Below are 27,042 nucleotides of genomic sequence, written 5' to 3'. Positions count from 1 at the left end.
GAAAAAACACAGACAAGGCTTTGACAACTTTCTTAAAGCTGTGAGACACGAGCATCAGATGCATTTTTCCCCACATCCGTTTTCATTGAGCGAGGCTTGAAAACTTTGAAGACTTTCTGAGGGATTCTCGAGGAGGAGGTTTCAGTTTTCAGGAAAGTCGGAATTTTCCACATAATTCCCAGTCCACACAGGCAGCTGTTTTCATTCATTCATTTCTTTTTTTTTCTGCCTAAGCTGCAATCCTGTGATGGGTCTTTGACTGTGCAGCTCTATAAAAGCTTTTATTTACTCATCAAGTGTTTTGATTCAACAAAAAGCGTGAAGTGTTGGAAAATGGTTACTCTTCAAATGTAAAATACAACATCTAAGACTTCCTTGTGGCAATCACAGACCTAATACAGTGCTTGCTTAATTATATAGCAGCTCCTGTGCTGTGTCTGTGTGCCCATGCCTTAAATTAACTGTTAGAAAATCAACCGTTTTTGATGGAAGCTCTGCTTTAATGACAAGTCCTTTGGTAGCTTCGATTTATGACATACACAGTGCATCATTTACCACGGGATCTATCACACTGTGGGCTATATTGGGTTGCTCACAGCATATAGCACATAGCTCAAAACCGGCAGATTTACAGTATCGGTGTCACATAGTCTCATATAGTGTATTTCAAACCTTTGATAAAGTACCATTGATTATCATTTTTTTCTGTAAAACTCATTTGACGTATTTGCATTCTGTTGCCTGTCTACACAAGGGATTCACAGGAGGCAATGTGTGGGCAGGTTTGCGGTGATGTGATAGATGAAAGCGTACATAAGTGCACACATAATGCACATAAAGCACACATAACGCAGAAGAAAACAGCAGCCAGTGTGAGATGACATTTTGAATGTCTTCTGATGTTTTTATTAAATCAGTAGGACTCTTCTCTGGCCTAAGATTGTTGGGCTGCACTGAACTATAGGTCTTGTGAATTTCAATGGAATGAAATAAAAGCACTACTTCCTGCTAACAATCTCAAATAGCTGTTGTTCCACTTGCATCTTTAGCTCAAAGGGATATTACATAAGGGTTTTCTTTCTAAAAACCCGAAGCATGTTTGTGGGATTTTATGTCCATACTCTAAAGTAAACTGGAAGTGTACTGGATGGTAATTATTATTTTTTCATTTTAACCAAGTAATTATTTTGTTGGGATTTAACAATTACACATCCAGTGAATGTTATCCATGAGCATGCTGTCAACACTTATTGCTTATTATGGCTTATTGTTGAATGCTAAAGCAGTTGTTGAAACAAATGTTTAATCATCACATCCTAATCGTGACAGTCTTTAGGTCAGTATAGCCATTTACTATCTAGTACAGTAGTAGTGCAGTAGCCCTTTAGCTTAACAAATAAGTATTTCATGGGCTCTCCCATTCCAAGTCTGTTTGTGTGAATGATACTGCTTGGCAGGAATCTCTAACGTATTATATTCTGAAAGGCGTGCATTAATGCTGGTACGCACGGTGTGTGTGTGTGTGTGTGTGTGATGCACTGAGACAACGTTAGTCAACATTTTGTTTTCGTCAATAAATCCCTTGATCATTTTTCTGTAATTACCATTTCACTACACTGGATAATTGCTTGAGTTTAATGCATTTCTGAGTATTCCAGCTTCAGTACCTTCGGTTTTCATTTTCCCCTCACTAGAACTACAGTGCATCTGTCACTAGCTTTGTCTTAGTCCGATTGGTCTACACTAGGGGCTGACAGTGAATTAGGGCGGTGAGAGACGAGCTCAGGGTGGAAATTGGTACAATTATATTCATCTTTTTAGAAGATGCCTCAGTGAAAGGTGCTCCCTGGGGAATTAATCACCCCAATATTTGAGTATCTTACCTGTTTCATAACCAATTTAATCACTTCCTCCAAAGGTTCACCACTCCTAAAAAGATACGAGCGGTTGATTTTTATTAACACACTGCGCTTCCATTAAAGGCCAATTAGGAGCCATGAATCAGTTTTGTGTTTGTGTGTGTGTGTCTGCTGTAATTCATTTGTTGTAAACAAAATTAGACAGGGCTATTGAAAGTAACTCAACATAGCTTTAGCCGGATTGGCAGTATAATTTACAATAACAGATACATAAGAATAAGAGGCTGCTGCTCATCTATTATACGTTACACAGCAATGGTATTAATAAGATCCGTCATCGTTGGTTCTACATTCCTGTAGTTTCTGTGCAGGTCTCACAAACTATTTATCCTCAAGTGACTTTTAAGTCTTAACATTCAAACCAGGTACAATGTTTAAAAAGGAGCCCTTCTCAAGGTCAATGGCACACTTACAACAAGCCTAATTGAGAATTTGATCTAGTCGCTCTAGGGGGTGGACAAAGTGCTGCTGTGAATGTTAAAGATGAGCTATCAGGATTTGATCAGAAGTAATCAAAATGCTGGCCTACTTTTAGGTCACTTCCTTCTTTACCACCAAACTGTGCAGCAGACCTTCTTTTCTGTAGCATTTGTATTCTACACAACCTCTGGGTTTTGAAAGCACAGGGAACATATAGAGAACTCCTGGTATATCAGCAGAGATAGATATAAATCACAAAATATATTTTCTGACATCTGGACAGTGGAGCAATAGTATATGAACAACTGTGTGATGAAAAGTGGCTTTTGTCCGCCCCTGCAGAGCCCAGTGGAAACACTGGTGTGCTATGACGATCTATACATGCATCAACAACATCAGATGTTAGTATTTGTGACTGCAAATTAAAAAGGGCAGAATGATTTACACCAAATTCAAATTTACAACTTGGATTTACAATCCAAATGGTTTCAAACTGAAATAAATTTTTAAAAAAGTAACAATACCATCAAGAAAATATCAACAACGACATGCACACTATAAAATGAGTGTTCATTCATGCACAATCAAGAGCATAATGTACATATAACAAGCTATAACAGGCTTTAGCTTTGGGCCAAATGCTAATATCAACATTCTATCGTGCACACAATAACAATGCTAACTTTCTGATGTTAAATTGGCAATGTTTGCTATGCTCATCGTCTCAGTTTAGTGTGCCAACATGCTATGTATTTCTGCATAGGATGACGAAGTGTATTTGTTCATTTAGTCTCTTCTTAAACACCCTTTTATAGTCGAGCCTTCCTGTGATCCTTTATCTAACCTTCCCACACCTTATTATGTTTTATTGCTTCTTCTATGTATTGCTTTTTTGATGCTGTTATCATCCTTGTGATTTGTATGAATAACACTCTCATGATTCCTGTTTGTTGGTTTTTACTCCACTTTGTGAAGCTTGTTTTGGAAAGGTGCCGTATAAATGAAGTTTATTAGTTGAGTTATAGAGCTCTATGAGAGCATACTGCAGCATGAAGCTCTCAGTGAAAGGCAGCTTGTTTTCAGGGAAATAAACTTTTTGCAGGGAATAATGCCGCTCTGCTCTGATTAAAGGCAGACACCATTCAATATTTCATTGGAGCTTCAAAATGAACTTGTGTTGTGAATGGCTTTGATATAAACTTGCCGTTTCAAGCAGCGGTGGCTTGTTTGACAGGCAGCAGTCACACACAGACGAAAACAGCCCAGAGTTGAGCGGGAGAAATGTGCCCCCCTTCTACAAGCTGGCAGAGTGGTAATGATTAGCTCTCTAGCAGGATTCTCCTAAGGCAAGTGATTACGACACGCTCTGCAAACTATGACACCTCTTACCTGGAGCCCAAACAAAGCCACCATCCTAAAATATTTCTAGAGCGCTGCAAAGAAGAGTTTGAGCTGAAACGTTGTTTTTTTTTTCCTTCTCCATGCAAAACTTTTGTGTTTATTATTCAGGCTGAAGACTTAGGGGGAAATTGGTTTTGCTAATGAAAATTACTTCCTGCAAAAGCAAATGAACTGTAAATGGCAGCCACAAGAGTTGCATACCTGCTTTTTTTTTTTTTTTGCTGGGTGCTTGAGTTGGATGAGAGCTGTTAAGTATGAATCATTTTTCTCAGTGTTTCGCTCTGTTTTGCCCCTTACCCGGGTTGCGAGCAGCGCTAAGCCTCCACGAGAGGAATAATCTGAAATGGAGGAACACTTCAATGTCGCCCTTTCCCCCTCTCCTCCACGAGTGATTATACAATTGATTTTTTTTCCACCAGTGGTTCCTGCTATAGGAGCAGTAATAACAATTTATCTTGGCCCCTTGTTCCATTACAGCAGAGCTGCAGCGAAACCAGAGGAAAAGTGCTGTGTTTTATGATTTATGGAGGCTATTTGACCTGTGCTTATTAGAGGGATCTACCGAACGTGATGCAGACTTCGGAAATAGACTATGAGCTTTGCTCTGTGATGAGGGTGTGAACATGGCTTTCAGAGAAGATGGAATGGGTGTACCAGCTGATTGAAAAACAAACATGACCCAGTCTGAACAGTGATGTTTAAATATACATCAGCCCTGCTGCCACACTTCAACACCCTATCTGTTACCGTGTGATTTCAATCTAACTTAGAGGTCAAAAAGAAGAAAATCCCAGCCTTAATCCCTCTGTCATTCCCAAAAGTGCTTGATATAAGTTTTACGGCATCATCAGTGAGTCGCATACTTCAGCCCCAGCAGTCTGGTGTAATTTGGCATGGATGGAGATAAGTAGGTGAGAGATAAGTTAGATGCTCATCGCCTTGTGTCCTCATCTTAGTCCTAGTTTTTGTTAGAGTGATGCCTGAAGGAAACCACCGCAGCCCTAAAGGGGCCCCTGGTTGTTCCTCATTGACTGGTGTTTATGGAGCCGTTTAAGCGTGGTGGCTACCTCCCTGCCTCCCTCCGCTAAATCCAGGTCTCTCTCCTGTGGCTAGCGATAATATTTAACTGCTGACCTTATCGTCTCTCCCCCACATCTCTCCGTCAGCGAACGGAAAGCATGTTAATGTCTGACACAGCTCAACATGTAGCATGCTAATCCATCTGTGGCCTGGCTGATTAAAGATGAATATCGGTGGGATGGTAAACACAGAGATGCCCCAGGCAGCTTCACCGATGACTACATCTGCACAGGACCATGTAAACAGTTACACTCAAACCAGCTTATAATATTACAGATCTTGAGGCTAGATGAATAAATCAAGGATTCCCACTTAACAGCAAGCAAACAAGCAGCAAACTTCTATTGTCAACTACATTCACCGCAGAACTCTCATGTGTCAGACATCCTCATTCTAATAACCAGCACATCGACCGCAACTTAACAAAATGTTTATTATGGTGTGTCACATACTTTGTTTTACCAAAAAAAATTTCACATCTAACCTAAGTATTGATAAAAGAAACTAAATAGAAGATGTAAAAAAGGCAAGATATAAAGAGTCACAAATGCACGGGCTGAATGTTTTGTGTTAAAAAGCTCAAGTTGATGTTTGAGGGATGAGATGTCTAAGGGGACGGCGCAATATTGGAGTACTGCAAGGTGTCTGTTAAATCAAATAAACCCTTAAATACATATTGGTTATGTGACAGTCAGTTTCAAAAGAAAGCAAGCCACAGATCATCCAGTTATTCGCTTTAATTCCACAGGGTTATGTACTATGGATAAAACCTCTGAGCAAACCATTACAGCATGCAAGAAATATAATGTAACTAAAAGCACCAACCTTATACCTACATATTATGACTGTATGTGTAAATAATGTTGTAGAAATGATTTGTAAATCTGCACCTAATTGCGACAAAAGGTTGTCAAGCCCAATTAAAAGTGCAAAGGTTTTTATTGTTATAGAAGCAGCCCAAGGCAGAATAAAATCTCTCTTTATTACATTATATTATCATTAGACTCAAATCTCCTTGTCGTCAAACACTTAACATTTAAATATCTCAAATATCTGCACTTGCACTTGCACATTCCGTGGAGAGGTTTACACAGAAAGATGTTTATAAATCTGTCCCAGGCAGTTTTAAAATGTCCTTTTATTCTTCTAGCACTCTGCTGCAAACTCATTTGATACAGCACACCCACTTTGAGGAGTTAAAGCGTTTATGAGTTCATAAAACACTCACTTGCGTGATAATTGGATGTTTTTTTTTTAAAGAGAGAAGCGCTATATATTTGTCTAGTTAAACACGGTAGTTGTTTTCAGAGTACCCATAAGTTCTTTTACATGCTGTTACAAATGTCTTCTTCAGCAGACAAAGACAGAATGTGTGCCGCCTTCAGCTGATCGATAGTGGACCACCTGAGAGTTGTGCCCTTTTTTGTAGTCAGAGTTGTCACCATTAGCTTGACAAGAAACACAAACTTGGGGAAAAATGATAATGTTGTTTGACAAGCTGCACAAAATGCCTTTGAAAACAACAGAGGAGGGTGAAAACTGTGAGCAATTCTATGAAAGTGATGGTTTACTTTACTTTATAAATATCATCAGAAGCAATCATTATCTCTGTAGTGCCAGGAGGGAGAGCACACTGCTCTGCTGGCATCATATCAGATGTAGTTCTCTTCTCAGACAAGCCATGGGGTGGCTAGACAGGAGAACCACAGTCTTACTCGACTAGACTACCAATGAATCTGGGGAGTTGTTTGCCATCACCCCTATGACTAGTTTTGGCTCGTGCCATCATTTTCCTCATCCAGACATAATACTTTGCACTGCAAAATTAAACACAATTTGACAGGCTTGCAACCTTCCCTCACAGAGGAAGCACAGTTAAAAGGGTTGATACTCTACAAGATATCTTAAATACTGCATGTTAATGATATGAGAAGAAAGACAAGGAAGAGACATCATCGGTGTGAATAAGGTTAAATAAATAAGTATGTCTGAGTAAACAGCATGAGACATATGCACTCGAAATAAAAACACTTTTCTTTACTGAGTTTGCAAATAGTCTGTCAAGGGTAGTTTGCTCATCTTATATTCAAGGGCAAAGCATTTTGACTGACATCTCAAAGCAACAGCAGATGCTGCCGTTTGGGAATTCTTCCAAGGAAACGTGTAAAAGGTTCTTCTCCACCAATTATCATTGCTGATTTTTGAAAGAGCAAACAGTGAGATACAGAATTACCCAAGAGTGATGACAACTTTAAGCCATGACAAGTATTTCTTTGTTTCAGTCTTTCATTTTAACCACAACCTCAATTTAACCTCAAATTTATTCTGAAAATAAGAAATGTATTTACACCATCTTTGATTGTTTTGCTTCAAACTTACTTAAAGGGATTCTGGTGCATAAACTACCAATGTGCATTTTGCCAAGACACATCCAAGCCAAAAATTCTGTCACATGCACCACTGGTGGAAGTTAAAGATAACGTAAAAAACGAAAAAAGTGTACACAGAACATGCTTTCAAATTCTGGATCATTTGTTGGGGAATTCAGTAACTATAGCACTGTGTGTTGTTGTCAGCTGTCATGGCAAAGCATTTTGAATTCTGATTTATGTCTCTGACTGATACCTTTTCCATGGATACTGCAGTTTTTAGACCCATCTGTACAGCCCAAATAATGGATATAATTTCTCAGAAACAAATAAGGAAATCAAATATTTAAAGCTGCTGGTCATAACATAAACATATAGGATTGTTACATCGCCGTGTTTCTATTTTCAGAAACACTGAGGAGATTGTTTAAAAAAGAAAAGAAATGGGAACAAAACACTCCCACAACCCAATTAATGCCCACCATATATCATGAACGGAGCAAAGGAGTCCCATTCATCAGGTTTTTAACATTACTTTATCAGCCACAAGAAAGTTGAGAGTTGTAATTTATCATTTCTGTAGACAGACACTCATCAGCAAGGTGAAAGGGATGTACTGTATTCAGTTTTATTTATATGTCATGGGCACTGCACATTAATCAACATTAGAATGTAAATGCGCCATAGCTGCCTAATATGTATTCGTTTTTATCGGCAGCCTCTTCCCAGAATGTTAAACTGGCCCTAACTGCAAGACCAAGAGTCTCACATATTATTTCCAGTAAACTGAGCAGATAGGAATGCAGTGTTTCACTCAAAGGCAAGTCAGGTAAACAATATTATGAAGCTTCACTTATCAATTAAAGTGGTAGTTTAACTTACTGAAGTTAGAGGCCTACGTCTTTACACGCTAGGAACATTTTCTCCTTGCATTTGCTCCATCCTAACACAGGGCCTACTCTGCTTCACCACTTTAGGCGGTGATGGCTTTCACCACAATAGTGTTTTCCAGTTCAAAAGTTCATAATATCACTTCAATTCCAAAGGCTGCACAGTTTACCAGCTGCAGCTGATGCTAGCTGTCACAAGCTATGCTAACTAGATTGAACTCTCATTGCAGAAAGCTAGTGAGTCTAGCTTGCTTAACTGCACAGGGCTATGACTTTCTCCAATCAGTAGCGCACCACAGAGGTTTATATCGCATCTCCTAGCAACTCTAAGCTAAGTCAGGTCGGCTGTTGCCATTGGAAACATGCACCAAAATGCTTGAACCTTTGATGCAATGTCCACAAGGTTTTATCCTCTTTTGAAAAAATGGAAAAAATATATACAATACCTGCAGTAAAATTTTCATTCATATATCCTCATGCTATTCGTGAGGAGGACCCGGATTTCAGTTCAACGTCGAAATAAATAATCTTCTTAAAATAAGTGAGGAGGATGGCTCTGTGGCTGCACATCTCTGTGAACCCCTAAAACCACTCTACAATGTGAATAATCTAAAAGCAGCCACCCTCCAGATACCAGCTGGCATCTGGAACATGCCCTTCTGTTGGTGTTGGCAACCAAACCAGCAGGCTTTTTCTGTTAATTAGCCTCTCCACCAGTAGGCCAATGAACAGCATCCATGGTGCAGCATTTACGCACTTAGAGCAACAGATCACACTGGTCCATTTTCATTTTATATTTCACGCCTGTATTTGCCGCACACACACACATATACACACACAAACACACACACACACAAGTCAAAACCACCAGATGCCAATATCTTCAGCCTCAGTTTGGGAGAAGGGGAGCAGCACATTAGCATAAATCAGGATTACTATGCATGACTGTCACTTCAAAGATAATCAAACAAATTAGAAAATTCTTCAAGTGTTCACGAATGTTGGAATGAGTCACAGATAATCAACTTTGCCTTTATTCATTTATTTATTTTTTTGTTTTTTTGCCAGTCAAGAGCATTTCACATGCTTATGTAACTTAGAGCAGCCTGCTGTTACAGGGCAGCAGCTGCAAAACACACGAGGACAGGAATAAAATAAAGAATGAAGAGGGAGCTACAGTGAACCAAGGGGGAAGGCGAACACAGACAAAAATCTAGACAAGGTAATGGATATGGTCAAAAGCTGATAATCAACACACTTCCACTGCCAAGCGGTCATAATTATCACCTCCAGATAGACCTAAGACACAGAGGTGGTGTCTTCAGACTGCCTTCACACATCTTGTTCTAAATAGTTTTACTCCTTGATCAATGGGCAGAATTGGTCAAATTAAATATACATTTTATGCTGTGACGCCAGCAATAAAACAAAAATACTAAACATTTCAGTCTTCTCAAATGTGAGGATGTGATGCTTTTCTCTGTTTTATATTACTGTAAATGACATATTTCTGTTTTTTGGGCAAAGATACTATCTCACCATATCTGGGGAAATTGTGATAGGACATTTTTCTGACATTTTATAGACCAAACAACCAACCAGAGGATCTGAAAAATGATCGATAATGAAAAAAATCATTAGTTGACCCAAACAGAACTAATCCATTACAGGCAGTTGTAGCCTGGAGATCAGAAAGATTATGAAAGGTGGGTTTCCGTTAACAGCAGTAGAAGTTATTGCTGATCCCTTAATCAATAGGCCTAACAGTTAACCGCTTGCCCTATTGCCCCAATAAAGCTGCTCACTCTACTGTACAGCACAGAACTGCAGGGATTTTTGTACGTGCACATGTGAGTTTAACAGGCAAACCTTCTCTAACAACTTCCTCCTCCGGGCTGTAACTGTCAACCTGCTCGATTAAATGTTTACTGTATATGAAAATGAAGAGCTAAAACTTCCATCCCCCAACACTGTAAACTAATGACATCATATCTAAGAGCCCTGGGCCTCATCAAGCAGCCATAAAGTTTAATAAAGCACAATGAAATGTGATTTTCACATGGTGCCATTCATTTCCATAAGCCCTGCCTTTACTACCCTCCCGTGTCGCCTCAGTGTCTCAGTGGGGTTGTAGAAAGTGGGGCTCGCGCAGGAGCGGAACACTTTCACAGCTCCATTTTCATTTAGTATCATTAGAAATTCAATTCCCAGCAAATGAGTTTTTTGAATTTCACAGCAGTCCCTTAAGATGTTCTTGCATGACCCACTTTTGTCTCAAGCAGCACAGGCTCTCCTCATCGCTACAGTTCACAATGTACATGCATATTCCTAAGCTGCATCTGAGTCCCTGTGTTCTTGTGCAAGTGAAGGTTTTTTTTTTTCAGGCTGCTTGCAAGGGCTGCCGGGGTCACTGCAGGGGAAACTGGTCATTTGCTTTCAAACTCCCACAGTGATTCAGGACTACGGTAGCAGCTGGCTATTTTCAGCGTGTACATAATGGAGTCTACAACCTTTGTGACTATGTCAAATATGCTTCAATGGCTAGACGTAGGATTTATTAATAATGACACAGCTACCTTGGGAAATATTTTGAAGTTCAGGTTATACCTATTCCACTGTGATTTTATAATTCTCTGAAAAAAGCCCTAATCCTGCTAACACTAAGATTTTCACCAAAGTATCAACATGAATTTCTCTGTGGTTCTGTTGATTGCTGACTTCAGGTGCAAACACATCGTACATCAACAGCATGCTCAGATTATGTTCTATGATCTGCCCCATCTGTTAAAAAGGCCGATGACGAAAAACAGCAGATCTGTCTCAGCTCTCCTTTGGAGTTAAGTAGGAAGTGGGTACAGCTGACACTTGTAACTTTCAGCATGAAATGACTGCACTCACTTTTCTGTCTCTGCAAACAAGGCTTAATAAAGGTGATGGGCAATAAATCTGGTGCCTCACCTTTTTCAATTTGCTGCTTCACTGAGCATCCCATGGAAGCAGGGGACCACTGATCCCCAGGAAATACCCCTACAAAATGACATCACACGTGTAGTAATGCGACACATATTAAAGGTGTAGAAATAGTGATTTCACACTAGGGGATTTGGGACATTGTCCAAAAGCAAATTAAATCATATTGAAAAAGCTGACATGGGCCATCAGCTAGAAAGAAAGTTGTCTAGTAGGACCCCAGAGGGAAGATCGCACTCTGGGACATTAAGTGAATGATGATTCTAACAGAAATCACTCTCTTCAGGTCAATGACACTGTTACCCTTTAAAAAGTCTAGACCTAATGGGGCTAATGAATGCTCTACTATTGAGTTTATGAAGCGTACATCCTTGAAGTGAAGTCCACTGCCCCCAAGTTGATCTTAAACATCATCAGTTGCGAGCATGCTGGCTCTGACAGGTGGTCCTGTATTGGGGTGCAATACCCCCCCCCCCCCCTCCTTCCCTCGATGCTGTCAGTCACAGTGACAAAGGTGACATTAGGAGCAGATCCCGCCATGATGGAAAGGGCACCTGCACAGCATGTATGTCTTTTAATAGCCTCTACCCAGATCAGACAGGCAGATAGAGACACGCAACTTTACCCACTTTTGAGTGAGTACACACACGGTCAGGTACAGACTCCCCCTCCGGTCTGAAAACACACACTACACACACCAGGAATGTATGAGTACAAGGTGTCCTCCTGAGAAAAGAGGACAAACAGTTTGCACTTGATGCAAAGAAGTAATAAAAAAAAGACTTCAGGTGGCAGACCACAGTGTCCTCAAATAATTTTTATTTTTATTAGTCCTTGGACCTTATTTTTTGTAGTGTTGGCTACCATTTTTATCTGTAATAATAACATTGTACTCAAAAGTAATTGCCGAAATCTGGATTTAAATAAAGACCACTAGAGCCGCAATTAAAGTTCATTTAATCTATAGATTATTTTCTCAATTTATCACCCACAATGTTTTTTTTTACCTGCAATTGGTGTTTACAACAAACACTATTCGCCTTGATTTTCTCTTCTCAATAAATTAAGGGGCTTGTTTAAGATTTGTTTTTAAAAAAGATGTCTAATAACCTGACAGCCTGAATTTCTCGTCCTGTCAGACTTCTTGTTCCAAGATGTCAGGAATCGCTGTTAGAAATGATGGTCACAGCTATGAAAATAACACCAAAGATGTGATAACAAGAATTATCATTTCAAATATTAGGAGCATGTTCCACTTTTCCCAATGCTACTTGGAGTGTTTACGTAGAAAAACAGAAAAAGTGCACTCCAGCAAAGATGGATTGTGATCGTGCTGAATCTTTTACAAACTCACTCTGAAAGTAACAGCCTGCTTTGAGGAAATGTGAAATGGCTGCTGTGTTGGAAAGCTCAAGAAGAGATACTGTGCAAGTCTGCACCACAGAACAAAATGGTTTCCCCTGAGTAATGCTGGAGACAAGAGCAATCACTTTCCTCTCTTGTTCTTCCTGTCGTCATTCTTCAGATCTGCCACTGTTCAAAAAACATACTTTGGGCTGTAATGGATGGCTTTTCATTGTTATCTCCACTAAGTGAAACAGAGACTGTGGGTAAATAAGTACATTTGGTCAGGCTAGGCTTTTTAACTCCAGTTAATGCACAGAGCTATTAGTCTGAGCATATGCTAGAGTCGAACTATAGTCACTGATTCAAGCAAGAGGGATGCTTCCAACATGGACAGTGCAGATTCTCCATGAAAACAGCAAATGTGAAAAAGAAGCAATGTCTTTGCTTTAAGGATTTTTCACATTTGCTCTAATTACATTGCCAAAGTTGATAAAAAAAAAAAACCCAGAACAACTAATGTTTCCCAGCAATCATGCAAGGGTGAAAACTCCAGTAGCTCAGGTTAGCGAAATGTGGTAATGGGAAGCAATGAGTATCGCTCAAGAGAGTATTTTTTGCCCTCTCATATGGAAAAATATCACAATTAATAAATAAAAGATGGTGGCATGTATAAAAGATTATTTGTGCATTATTCACCACTAATAATAGTTCTTTGGTGTGAGGATTGTCAGTTGCAAGTAACAAATCCAGATGATAAATTTCTATGAATATTTTATAAGAACTGAGCTGTGTCAATTATTCATGTTTAGATGTCATAGCATCTTGACACCAAAACCCAAATAACGTGTGTTGAGTTCTTCCAAACTTCCAAAGGTCTGAGTTAAACCAGACTTTAAAAAAAAACAACTATTTAGTAGCAGTTGTACAACAAAATCAACATTAGCAGAGCAAAAACAGATTTATCATAAAACTAAGAGGAGACAGTGTATTTACTGAAAACATTGGCCTTGAATTTAATCACTGTTCATGATTTGTTAAAGGATAAGGTTAGCGATATTCTAATTTTTTTTTTCTAGTTTAGCTTAAAACAATAACTTTTCATACAAGCAACTATTGTCTGTTGATATCATTCTGTTCCATAAACTACTGAAGCCTCCACACAGCCATGCTCCACCCACACAAGGTTCTGATTTGTCTGATTATACTTCTCAGGACTGCATGGGCGTGTATAAACTATGGTTGATTTACATCCCTCTTATTCTCTGATTAGTTTTGCTGCACCTGTTATGCATCATATAATTCACAACATTAATTACAAGCAGCAAAATTAGAGAAAAACCTCACGTCTGCCTCCGTACTGTAGATTGTATTTCTGTGTTGACAAATACAACATTTGTGACATTTTACACTTGCTGAAAGGAACCGTTAAACCTGGGAACATGGCTGCAAATGCTCCCCTGCCGACAGCTTTAACAGTTTGCTTGTATCTGGCCTCACTGATTTAACCAGCTGCTCTAAATCCATAATAAAGGAAAAGTTTTTGGAGCTACTCAAATGTTGTGGCTTAAAGGCCAGCAGTGGTGTAACCATCTAGGAATAATGTGCCCTGTCCTTACTATTCTGATGACATTTCACGAGTTTATTATTTTCATTTATACCTTTGTTAGTTGGTAATATCACAAAATTCCCAGCATACGTCCAACTTCTGCCTGACTGACACTGTTGCAGTGAGTGACATATTCCTTTATTACGACGAAGTAGTATACAGTATGTAGTTTAGTTTGAGTCAGTTTCACATATTCCACAACTGTTTATTAAAAGCTACAGAGCCCTGCTGTTTTAGGAAATAACTGCCTTTATTTGAAATGTATCTATACATTTATAACCTGTTTTTAAAGATTAGTAAACCATTTAAGAATAAAAAATTCTTATCTCCTATAAGGACTTGCACACATCGACTCATAAACCCAATGACCAGGATAAAATCCTTGGTGAATTTATGTAAAATCATACACAAAAAGGCAGATGCTGTCAAAAGCAAGGCGCTGTGAAAAATAAATGAGGTTCATGACACCCTTATTTTCACTTTTTAGTGAAAATTTATGTAGACTCTGCTCCAATTCCTTCCTGTGTCACAAAGAACAATTTTGCCATAAAGGACCAACTGAGAAAACACTGGCAAAGCAAGGACATCCACACAAGCTGCCTCAGTGCGAAGTTGATGAAATGGTTATACAATATAGTTAAACATCATCCACACATAAGCTACAACACATTTCCATATTCCATTCCTGGAGAAAAAAACACATTTGAATGAGGAAGGGACACATGGTGCATAAGATGTAGAGCAGGGAATGGAATAATCTAAGCTCAGTAACCATGCAACCTTTCGAAAATAATAAGGTGACTGGAGTTGTAGGTAGGCAGGAAGGGAGATTCGAAAGATTTTATCACATGAGGGCAAAGGCATATTAATCATAGTCCGGGCACACGTGAGCGTAACTGTAAGGAAAGAACTCAGGAAAGGTTAATGTGTGGAAACGGGTGTAATAATGTGCAGCGTTGGAATACTAAAATGGTACGTTCAATATGCAGCAAAGCAATCACTGCACTTTGTCACATGTCATTGTACATAAGGCAATGCTACGCATATATTGCTGGCAAAAGAATATGATGAAAAAAATGCACACCATCTGCCAAACAGCATGAATTTAACAATGAAAACAGAATTGTTTGTGTGTGGGAAGCTCAGCCGGTTCAGGCTGTCAGTTCGAATCTGACTCAGCCTTTCCTGCATGTCATCCCCTTTCTCTCATTTTTCCTGTATCTCTATATAGACAAATAATCTCAAACATCGCCTTAATCATCCTCAACAATTTACACTTCAGGCTAAATAATCCCTCACAAAACCTCTTCAGACACAAAGAGAAGACAAAGTGTTAACTATTTTTAGTTCCATTTATGACCTTGATAATGACAATAAAGAGCCACTGTGGAAGGAACAAAAGCAAAGCTGGCACAAAATAAATCCAAACTTGAGTGATTCAGCTCTGCTTTTTTTTTCTGACAGTCCAGTGGGCTTCAAGCTTTACATCTCTGTTTCAAATGCAAAATCAAAGAGACTGTGTACTCATCAGCAGGCTAGAGAGCCGACCATCTCCCTCATTGTCTCGCGGCATGGATGTCTTGGCAGCTGGCCCTGGTACTCATGATGCCATTGCTTCCCACTAATGAGTGCAGACAAGAATTCAAAGGCCATATTGAAAAGTAGCAACATAACTCAGCCATTCACTTTTCGAGACGTGTAATTTTGCTGACTCAGACAGCACCACTGAAAACACTGAGGGGAGCAGGGGGAAGAGATGACATGGAAAAAGTTTTTTTTTAATCAGGAAGACCATATCAAAGTCTGATCTCATAAACTAACCAATTTATGCTCTTCACAGCTTTTCATTTTAATAGCACCCACCATGTCATCTTTATGTGATCAAGGGTGTTTAACACAGATGTCAAAAATTTGATTCTGTTTGATCAGAGGGCTTTCAAGTTACCGGTTTTCATTTCATTTGAAAAAATAAAAATCCATCCACTTTTATGTTGTTTCAGAGAGCTCATAAGTGGAATCATAAGAGGACTGGACCTTGACTGTCGCTGTGCCTGCAACAGCTGCTTAAATCCTTCCAATCAAGCAGGTTTGCAGCATTTCAACCGACACAGCGGCTCAAATGTAACCACTTAGCAGCTCTGAATCATCTGAAGCAGGGGAGCTTGTACAGTCAGTCAGTCAGTCAGGGTCCAGAACCGTTCCACATGAAAGAACTTGTTCTTCAAATTCATTCAAGAAACATCCTATTATCTAAACCGCCTGTTTTCAAAAACATTATTCTTACTCGGAGACATGGTACATTTGCAAACAAATTCCCGAAAAGCAAATAATTTTAGACATTTGCTGAGCTCACCATCAATGCAAATCTGAGCCCCATAACATCAGCATAGCAATTTCCCTTTTCTCCAGTGAAAAGGTGTTGTAATAAGCATGTCGCTGGTTCCGAATAACAATCCTAGCCTTCCAACACGGTTTTGTGCAACATCCATCAGAACTGTGGGTACTAATGGAGCTTCAGTGGCCATCAGAGAAGGGCAGCCTACTGATAGATGAGGGAACACGGCACAAACAACCCCATGCACACCGAGAAATACACAAACACACTTCCCATCAGTCTGCATCCAAGTAATGATAATGTCTTATCAGAGGCATAGACGATCCAACCACAACACTGAGATCCACAGATATGGACAACACAGGAGTAATAAAATGTGTGAGACGAAGAAATATCTTCTTACTGTTTTATTACACTGAAAGCATTACTGGCAATCTTTGGAAGGGAAACTATTTAATTAGATCCCTATTAATCACAGTAATTGGTCATTCTGCATCCCAGGAGTGTAACTGGCCAATAGCTGTTAACCTTCTGTCTCCATCACTGCTGTTGTCCCACTAACTATTAATATACTGGTGGGCATCATTTCCAAATGACCCCTGGGAAGAATTTTCATTGGTCCTCAATAAGGGGTTGATTATCTCCAACTGTTTATTCATGCGAAGTGGATTATTCCTCAGAAGTACTTTGGTATCTCAAACTAACACACATTTCATTTATCTGTGCATGGATTACACCTTGCTTGCTAAATAAAGCCACATCTAATATTAAAGAGAGAAATGTCACAGAATAATTAGGTTGCTCTGTGTTTTTACCACCACGTTTGGTCAGATTACTGCAACATTATGTAAACTGTTCAGATGGAACATCACGAGTATGGCCTTTGTTAAGTACGGGGCCTGATGGAATTGGTTTTCATAATGTGGTGTAACGCAAGACTTCACATTATTTGCAACTAAATAATAGTTTGAGTGTTGAATCAGAGGTACATAGTGGGTACACACTGCATGTGTGCAGTCTGTACATACAGCTGGTGCCCTCACAGATTGGGAAATGACTGGAACACTAGGCCATCTGTCAGGAAGCAAAGAGCAGATTCAGACCCAAAAGGCCACCAAGACCAAAAGGGTCAACAGCAGGGAGGAAAACTGTGGCCGGAGATGGGTCCTAATGGTATTAACACCAAAACAGTACACTGAATGACCATGTTGATGATCATGTGGTTTTAGGTTGATCTCCAGTAAGGCAAAAAATTATATAAATTCTGCATTTAATATTATCTTAGACATTAATGCACAGGCTTTTAATTAGTTCTATATTGTATCTTCAACAAGATTGTGGCATTCAAAACTGAACGATTACAAGACTTTCGCCTCAAAAGATCAAAAAACTCTAAACAAGTTACATCATAATTCTAATCTTTTCAAGTCAGTGCCCTCATATTTGTCATCGAGTCGCTGAGCTGTTTGTGTGACTGATCCTGTCCCCATCCACTTCATCATTCCATTCTTTTAATTACTTGTGTGAATATTCATGCAAGATCATAGCAAGAGCAATCTTCTGCTATAACTGATGCATTATGAGTCAGATGTTTAGTACCCTGTGAGTAAAGGGTACTAAAACAGCTTAATCAAGTGCTCTTGCTAAGGGCCATAATTGTACTCTGTTTATGTGCCAGGGTGCTCTTCTCTCCCCCCTTTGAGTTCCTGTTATCTGGAGTATTTACATTGTAGCATCGCTATGTGAGCGATTAATTAAAAGGCTGTCGTTTTTTGCCCAAAAGAACACAGCCATCGAGACAGCTCAGTCGGAATTGATTTATAGAGCCCTGCTTCTGGTGCTATACTTTTACATGGTTGCTCTATGAAAAGCTGTGATATATTATTATAGTCATTATTATTATTGTACAGAAACACTTCACTTGCCACTGATGAAAGTGCATCTCAAACTGCGACTTTCAAAATAATTTGCACAATTAGCAAAGCAGAGCTGATTAATGTTGAATTTACTGATGTAAACGAACAGCAAATACTAGAAACTTGTGTATTGGCTTTGGAAAGAGGGCTGCCATTTTGTTTACAACACATTGTGCCTATTAACAAAAAAAAAAACTTGCAGAGTTGAACTCATCACTCCCCAAAAGCGTACACCAGGTGCACCACAGCAGCAATTGGGGGAGTGATGGTAATGAACTTCTCCACCGTAAAATGCATTAAATGCTGAGCCCAAAGCCAGCTACTATAAAGAATGTGTGTGGATCGTCTTGTACCCACTGCATACACCTGTTTCTTTGCTTTGCTTAATGTGAAGCATGCCAGTGTGTGGCTTACCATGAAGTCACTATTACAGGAAAATAACTATGCGAAAGTGCTGTGTGCAAGACAGCAGTCGTGTTCAAAGCCTATATACAATTTAATTCTCTACTAGAAACCTTGTTTGAAGTAAGCAAGTAGGAAACAAGCCAAACAACAGCAGCAACCTTTCTAAATCCATCAATCCATCATGTGCGCAGCAGCAGGCTGTCGTGTTAGCACTGTGCCAAAAACACAGTTCCATTATTTCTTTCATTGAGACCACTGTTTTCAGTCTAAACGCCCGACATATCAGCTACGCAGCAGAACCTGAGCATATTTAAGTTACACAAATTCATAGATGATTTTCTCTGAAAGGTTATGTGGCATCATGATGAGTGCAGTGGAAAGATAAACCAAAGAACAGACGCTTACATGTAACTCCCTAACGATGTGAATAATAGTAAAGTGACAACTCATCCTCTGTGTAAAAGCCACATTCAAGGGAAATAACTAGGTGTGTGAGGAGGCTGTGCGTGAGGTAACAATCATTGTTTACATCCCTACAGCAACACTGTCTTAGCCTCTGGGTATCTGCCCAGGTGTACAATGAGGCAATACAAAACCTCCACAAAGGATGGCAACAACTTGCACAGCCTCTCCAGGTTATTCTTCACTCCCTCGTCCAACAATGGCATGAAACCTCATAATACACATTCCTGACCAATAGAAAACAAAAAAAAAGACAGAAACATACTCAGCCACGAGAGGGACAAATAACAAACACCATGACTTTGCTAACAAGCAGATATGGAGGATAGCAAGATAACAGCTAACACTGGCTGGACACTGACTGCGGCTCAGATGTATTAACGCAAGCATAAGGCACTTACCTTGGCTTGGCATTTGTTTGGGAAGAGTCAAAGGTGTTTTGACTTAATAATGTCCATTTATTGTATTGTATGTATTAGATTGGATGAAAACAATTTCTCAGTGTATCCTTTTGTCATTTTTGTAACAGCTGTCGTGATTTCCAATCCCACTAATCCCTGAGAGAAGTCATCTTTGTTGCAGCTACAACAAGCAAGGAATGTTACATGCAGTATTTTTTATATGGGAGATTGTCTTGCAGCGTTTTTAGAAAAAGATTTTAACTAAAACAGTTAAACCATGTATTTAAGCCTCCGGTGCCTCATTACTCTCAATTTACATTGTTTATGTGGCCATTTTCGGTGAAGCTTTTGACCAATCTGCACTCTATATGTAATTAAATTTGTATAAATTACAAAAATAACCAGGAGCATAACAAATGTCATTTCATCTAATGTAGCAGAGCCAAGGTAGTAGAAGTAGCAGTTGCCAGGGGAAGTCGATTCTTTCTCCTTTCTGTTCCTTAACCTGAGTAACGGATTTCATTGCCCTCATAACTACAGAGGGAGGCTTAGCTCATTATGGTCTATAATCCAATCTGTGAGCTCCCTGAATTGGAGGTGCAATGACATATCAATATTGTCCTTGGTAGAGAGAGAAGGTGGAAATGTAACAAAGTGGAGCAGTGAAAATGTTAACAAATCACTTCAAGAGAGAAAAACTAAATTTCTGTCTGAAAGTGAGCCAGCAGGGAATACAACATACAAGGTTGTACCGGTGTTGCCTCGGTAGTCATTCAGTTTGGCGTGCCCATTCCTGTATAAAAAAATGCCACCACTGCTATCAAAGTTTGATGAATGTTAAATACCTTGAATTCTATTAAGTAAAGCTCAGTAGTTTAAAAAGCAGTTCAAGAGCGCTGAGACAGGAGACAAAAATCCAACTAGCTGCAACGCAAAAAAAAAACCCAAAACAAATGAACCACTGTGCTGTTGTGTACAGCTACACATGAGACATAAGGCAATTCAGGGTTATCCTTAGGCTCTTTCCACAGAAACACACCATGCATTAAAAGTGTTGAGAGACAAATCATGCAAACCACGACACCATATAACACTGAGCACACTCTGAGATGGCATGGAGACGTTCTGCCAAGCTGCAGGCTGTGTCAGAAACATTAACTTTTTGTTGTCCTGTGACATATATGCTTATATATTCATCTCATTTCCCCCTGACTGTCAGGAGCTTTAGAGAACATTCATCAGAGGAAGCACTTACCAACAGTCCCCGTGTAACCGTAGCAGAATCTCACATAATCTGTCTTGATGTGGAAAAAGACATTTTGTAAACAGATTACGTTTTATTAAAATTTTATCAGCATTTGCATCATTTGCCTTCTTGCCGTTTGGTTCAAAAGATGCCACATGCCTTAGCTGCCAAGTGCTCCCTGCCCACATTAAGACACACTCCTGACACTCCTCTCACCTGCCAACCAGCTAAATCCCATCCACCTGTGATTTAGAGTGTCAATAATTCAATACGGCGGTGATTTTATGCATTTTTGGAGAAAGATCATTCAATTAAGCTGCAAGAGCTACCCCAGGTCAGAAGGCTGATATTTGTTAGACTATTTATTTTAAAGTTCCCCTTTGAGCCTTATTTGTATTTTGAGTATTTACTTGCTAATAGGTGAATTAATTGCTCTAAACAAACAATATCTTTGAGAAACACATTTCAGCACTGCCCAGTACCCACATCCTTGAACAATGACAAGCTTTCAGAAAGGACAGAATTAAAATTCAAAGACAAGGCAGTTCATTTTAGTTCCAGGAACCGCTTTGTGAAAAACACTTGACTGATTTTAATCACATTCTTATTTATTTCAGCTTAGAGCTCGGTATGACTTTTTAAGAGCCAGTGGTGATTTTTGCTGCGTTATCATAGTGCAACAGCACCATCTAGGAGGTCTCTTTAGGTAATAGCTTTGCTCACTGAAGCCATTAGATACTCGCTCTAAAAGCCCTGCCTTCACAACGCAGCCGGAATAGCAAACATTTATTAGCAGAAAAGGTTTTTACTTAAAGTAATCTATCTCCGTGTCTGTTATACACTCCACTGAGTCAGGATTACTGTTGTCTACATGTGTCTGCACTGTTCCGTCAAGACCGCCAAAGCAGGAGGAGTGAATCACAGGATGTGATTGGCATTAGGCAAATACAACAAAATCTCTGTCATTGCAGTGTGCTACTCAGAGATAAAAGTGTAAACAAAATTTGCATTAAAATAGCTTGCATCTTTGAGAGAGATGACCTTGCTTAGGAGTCGTAATGCAGTGACTTCTATAATTGTCACGGTCTATCGTGTAATCAGTTCGTAATGAAACATTTGACACTGAAATAACATTGAATTGCATTGAATAAATCACTAAATTAAGTGTTTTGTTACATAAAATAATAGATCAGGTAGAATTCAAATCAGCACAGGTTACTTTTTGAAGTATTAGTATCAGAGCACTGAGCATGCTTCTGTAAGACCTTTTACTTTATCTGAACTTAATTCATAGAACTAAATTATGGTTTTGTGTGCAAACCACAATATGCGCTGATTAAATACAAACTATGATGCACTGGTGGTATCATGTAAGATGTAAGTTTCTCCTACTCAAATACAAGCAGGGGGAGCCTTAGTGTTAACAAGAACAGCAGAAGCCATAAAGGAGATTACTGCAATAAACAAACAAAATATAACATGCTCATTTGCTATTTTCACCTTTGGACGGACCCGGACAGGCCGTCTCCACAAGCTCAGCTGATCATATCCTGGCTTTATATGTAATGAACAGATATGAGAGTGGTACTGCTCTTCTCCTATAATGATACAGGAAGAATGTGAATAAGCACGTTAAGCAAATTGTCAAACTATTCCTTTAAGTAAAAATCTTAACTCAAGGTCTACTTACTAGCTTTTTCTGGAAGGTTCAGCCACATCTCTTGTCTTCATCTGAGGCAACTCAATTATTCTCAGTAATGTACCATACTTTCACTGACAAATCCTGTGGGAGCAGCTATTATAATACCAAAAAAGCACCTTATGGTACCATCCAATAAAGTGAGATATTTAACATCTTACATCTTACACTTTGCATTTCTTCATTCCTATTCAAAGTCATAATGCTGTTATCTTTGTGTGGTGCTTAAGCTGCTCTTACACATAAAAAAAAGCCAAGTCTACATAGTTCTCTTTACTCTGTGACATCAATAGTTATGGGATCGTCTCTCCCTCACGTCGCTCTAATGAAGCCATTTATAGTAGTGACAAATGTGATCATCCTCCTTTCTTTCTTCCTGTCTCTTTTATCCATTTGCAGCGGGTGTTCAGTGTGGATGTGTGTGTGTGTGACCATCATTAAAAATGTAAAGCATCTCTCCAAACAGTGTCCTGACAAGCCACTCATGCTCATTGGATATCAGTCATTAAAATTTAGCGAAGAGGGCAAAGCGTGGCCTAGTCGGGTATCAGGTTCCTCATTCAGGCTGTGGATGAATTTTTCAAAGTCCTGTTACCTCCACAGGCACCACTGCTGACGTCTCAAGGCTGTGCGCTCTGACACGGCCGCTGTATGACTCTGCTGGTACTTTACTGAGGTGTGACAAAAGCCGAGACAACAATAACAACATGAGTCTTAAGGTGGCTATACTGATCCATTTACTACTGCTTGTTGACAAGGCTGATTCAAAAAAAGGTGAGTTGTTATTTGTTATCTTGATGGAGCAACGCTTAAATTTGATGGAAATGCTTTATCTTGCAGGTTATGTGTATACAGAGAATGTTGGGTCTCAGTTGTTCAATGTCAGTTTGTAATAACCTTTCAGAGGTTGCGACAGGTTGCCAGAAAATCGTCAAATAAATAAATAAATAGGGAAACCTTTACTCTGTATCTTTTTTTTTTTTTTTTTTTGAGCTGAAATTAAACTCTTCCAATTGTAAGGTGTCAAATGTGGAGGAATCCTCTCTGCTCCATCTGGCAATATCTCCAGTCCAAACTTCCCAGGCCTGTATCCCTACAACATTGACTGTTCCTGGCTAATTGTGGTGGCAGAGGGTTCCTCCGTCCTCCTCACCTTTCACCACTTTGAGCTGGAGTACCACGCCAACTGTGCTTACGACTACATCAAGATCTACAATGGCATATCTGAGGATGAGGGGAACCTCCTTGGGATATTTTGTGGTGACATCTCCCCGCCACAGTTCACCTCTTCTTGGAACGTCATGTCCATCATCTTCCATTCAGACCGCCATGTGGCCTACAGGGGCTTCAGTGTTGGCTACAGAAAAGGTGACTTGTTACGTTTGATGTAATATGACAGAGATCAGTTGGCTAACTGTCCAAAACTTGAGTTGATTTTTTTTGGCAATACCGTATCTCATGGCTTTTAGCTAAATCTTTTTTGGTCTTAGCCTTACTAGAGATATCATAGAAAACAAGGCCAAGAGTGGACAGCCATGCTGGTGGCTGTTTGCAGCTGTACACAGGAAGAGCAGGGCTCTCAGTGAATGAATGAAAAATGATAGTGCTAGTATGTTTAGCTGGTATAATGTTTACCATGTGTATCATCTGAGTTTAGCATATTAGCATGCAAACAAAAACGAAAAATCTAAGGTGCATCTGAGGTTGACTTCTATTCCCTACAGATATGTGTGGTGGAGTCCTGACTGGCCTGTCAGGTGTAATCTCCAGTCCAGGCTACCCTCAGGAGTACAGCAACAATGCCGACTGCTCTTGGGCCATCCACGTGTCCAACACCAGTGTGGTCACCTTGGTCTTCTTGGACTTCCAGCTGGAAAACAACGAGGGATGTAATTTTGATTTTGTCGCCCTGTTTGATGGCCCGACAGTCACCCACCGTCACCTGGGCAAATACTGCGGGGCAGATAAACCCCCAAACATAGTCACCACCTCCAACCAGCTTCTGGTAGTCTTCAAGTCTGACTTCAACATTGGTGGACGTGGATTTAAGGCCTATTATTACTCAGGTAGGTGGTGTGATTAGTTGTATTCCTAAACTACACTCTTCACACCAGTATGCAACATAAAGCGCTTTCAGTATTTGACCCCTTTGACTTTCTGTGTTTTTGATGTAGCTGCAGGAATTACAAATGGAAAAACCGGACTTTAACACATACTATTCACGTTATTACTCCAACAAAGAGAAACTTTTATTTGCAAAAATCCTATTCACTCACCTATCAAGAACAGAAAACCTGCCATGAAATCCCAGATGTATTTCATAGTGAAGAGCTATACATCTACAGATGGACATAACAATAGGAAACAATATGATCTATTATCAGACTGATGTAAGTGCTGAGAAGAAAAAAAACCACACTGTATCACACTGAAATTATCAAACAGGGCACATGAAAGACCTAGAACATGGCACAAAAGATCCTGTCATCTGATGAAATGAAAAACACCTTGCTACAGTGTAAAGCTCTATCTCTGGGTAGAGCAGAGCTCGTCACTTGTCTCATACCATCCTGCAGATGAGAAAAAACTTGATTTTCAAAAGTCCTTGAGTGGTCTAGCCGAAGCCCAGACTTGAATCAAATTGAAAAACTGCAGACTTTCCCACAGCTGATCACAGGATGTCCTCATTTGACCTTGTCGAGCATAAACTGACTAGCAAGAGGATGAAAATCCTACAACACATTTGTAAAAGGATGCTGACAGAAGTAATTTGTTCACATTGCATTTTATGTTGATTCATAACAAAACCTTCAATGTGTTCTTCAAGAGTTATATGATTCATACCACTGTCTGTGTCTGTGCGTTCACTATGAAGCTACAGTCAGCAGCTGATTAGCTTAGCACAGCTTAAAGACTGGATACAGGGAGCAGCTAGCCTGGCTCTGTCCAAGGGTGACAACATCCATCTATAGCTCCACTAAAGCTCACTACAATGTTGTACTGTTTCTTTGTTGAAACTGAAGTGTTCTTCGGCCCAATGCAGTGACCAGGTTAACGGTTCCCATTTTAAGCTAAACTAACTGGTGACTGTAGCTTTATACATATTATACATAAATGAGATAGGCATCGTTCCTCTTAATTCTTAGCAAGAGAGCAAATAAGATCTTTTCAAAAAAGTGGGTACTTTTCCTCTTCACTGTGAATGAGTTCTCCAGTGTCATTACACTGTGGCAAACTAATATCATAATTAAAGTTGACTAATTTATCTAATCAACTGTACTTAAACAGGTGAATGCCAGCAGGTCCTGACAGATGTAAGTGGCAATTTTAGCAGCCCCCATTTCCCAAACATCTACCCAAACAACATTAACTGCCACTGGAGCATCACTCTGGCAGCTGGGTACCGCATGAAACTCTTCTTCCCCGTCATGGACTTGGAAGACCGCAACAGTTTGTCAGATAAGTGTGACTACGACTTCATTGCAGTTTACGATGGGGACAGTGAGACAGACGCCCTGCTGGGACGCTGGTGTGGCAGGGAGCAGCCTCCCTCTCTCGTCTCCAAGGGCAACAAGTTACTGGTGGTGCTCAGCACAGACAGAAATGAAGCTCATAAGGGATTCACTGCTTCTTATCTGGGAGGTAATTGTTCCCTACATTGGTATCTGATTCATTTTCAGAGTGGGAAACTTCACATGTATAGCCTATAGGGGTGCTAATTCTACTTATTATGCGGGGGCTGTAAGTTTAAGTGACGCACACCCTACAGTTAACAATACTCAGTCTAAATGTCAGCTAAATGTACTCTTGTCTAAATGCCTAAAAGGCTAACAGCTTCTCTGTATTCTGCTCTTCAACAAAAATGTGTTAAATGTCTTTTTTCCAAGTGGTACCTGTAAACGTTAGCTGCACGAGATCAGAGTTCACCATTTTGATACCCCAGCAGTCCTTACCTCAGCTGGACCGTGAGAGCATCTACCTGGGGAACCCAACCTGTGGCGCTCAGCTGACAGCCACTTCATACAAGATACTTGCTCAGTTTGTCAACTGTGGTACTGCTAGCCAGGTGATTAGCCCTACTCTCATATCACTTACTGGTACACCATAACAGTCAATGGGTTACTATACTTTAGATGCTATAGACATTGATTTGACACAGCAATTGTCATTTGCTTCTATTAATACTGCTGCTGATGATCCTTTCCAGAAATATCGGAACATCACCTTGCTGGTAAACAAACTCTACATTGATTTCTCTGATGGGAAGCAGCAGAACGTGCAAGAATATAAGGTGCAGTGCGATGCCCTGCGGAAAATAGCATCAGTGTCCATCATTTCAGCAGAGGAGCGTCGTCTGGAGGAGCAGGCCCAACAAACTGACAATGACCGAAGCGGCGATGTCGAGACTGTACATACTGAGCCTCATGACCTGAGCGACATTGTTTTCATCAGCATCTGTGTTCTAGCCGTTATTCTCATGGTGATAGCTATTGTTTGGCTGGTGCTGCTTTAGTCAAATATACACACACGTATATTCTGATCCAACAAAGAAAGGACTCTAATGCTTAAGTTTTCA

At 39.8% G+C, this 27,042-nt stretch overlaps 1 protein-coding gene across 1 annotated transcript; it reads left to right on the top strand.

Moving 5' to 3' along the window:
• The first annotated feature begins 23,173 nt into the window (after positions 1 to 23,173).
• On the top strand, positions 23,174 to 27,026 carry cdcp2 (CUB domain containing protein 2). Its single transcript, XM_070845227.1, has 6 exons — positions 23,174 to 23,240; positions 23,487 to 23,834; positions 24,191 to 24,532; positions 25,755 to 26,108; positions 26,354 to 26,532; positions 26,674 to 27,026. The coding sequence occupies exons 1-6, from the start codon at positions 23,174 to 23,176 to the stop codon at positions 26,977 to 26,979; spliced, it is 1,596 nt and encodes a 531-aa protein (XP_070701328.1). The 3' UTR covers positions 26,980 to 27,026.
• Positions 27,027 to 27,042: the final 16 nt, after the last annotated feature.

This window comes from Pempheris klunzingeri, chromosome 15, assembly GCF_042242105.1.
Source record: "Pempheris klunzingeri isolate RE-2024b chromosome 15, fPemKlu1.hap1, whole genome shotgun sequence".
In the NCBI taxonomy this organism is placed as follows: Eukaryota; Metazoa; Chordata; class Actinopteri; order Acropomatiformes; family Pempheridae; genus Pempheris; species Pempheris klunzingeri.
Note: the sequence above shows the minus strand (reverse complement) of the source record. Positions and strands in the feature narration are given on the sequence as shown.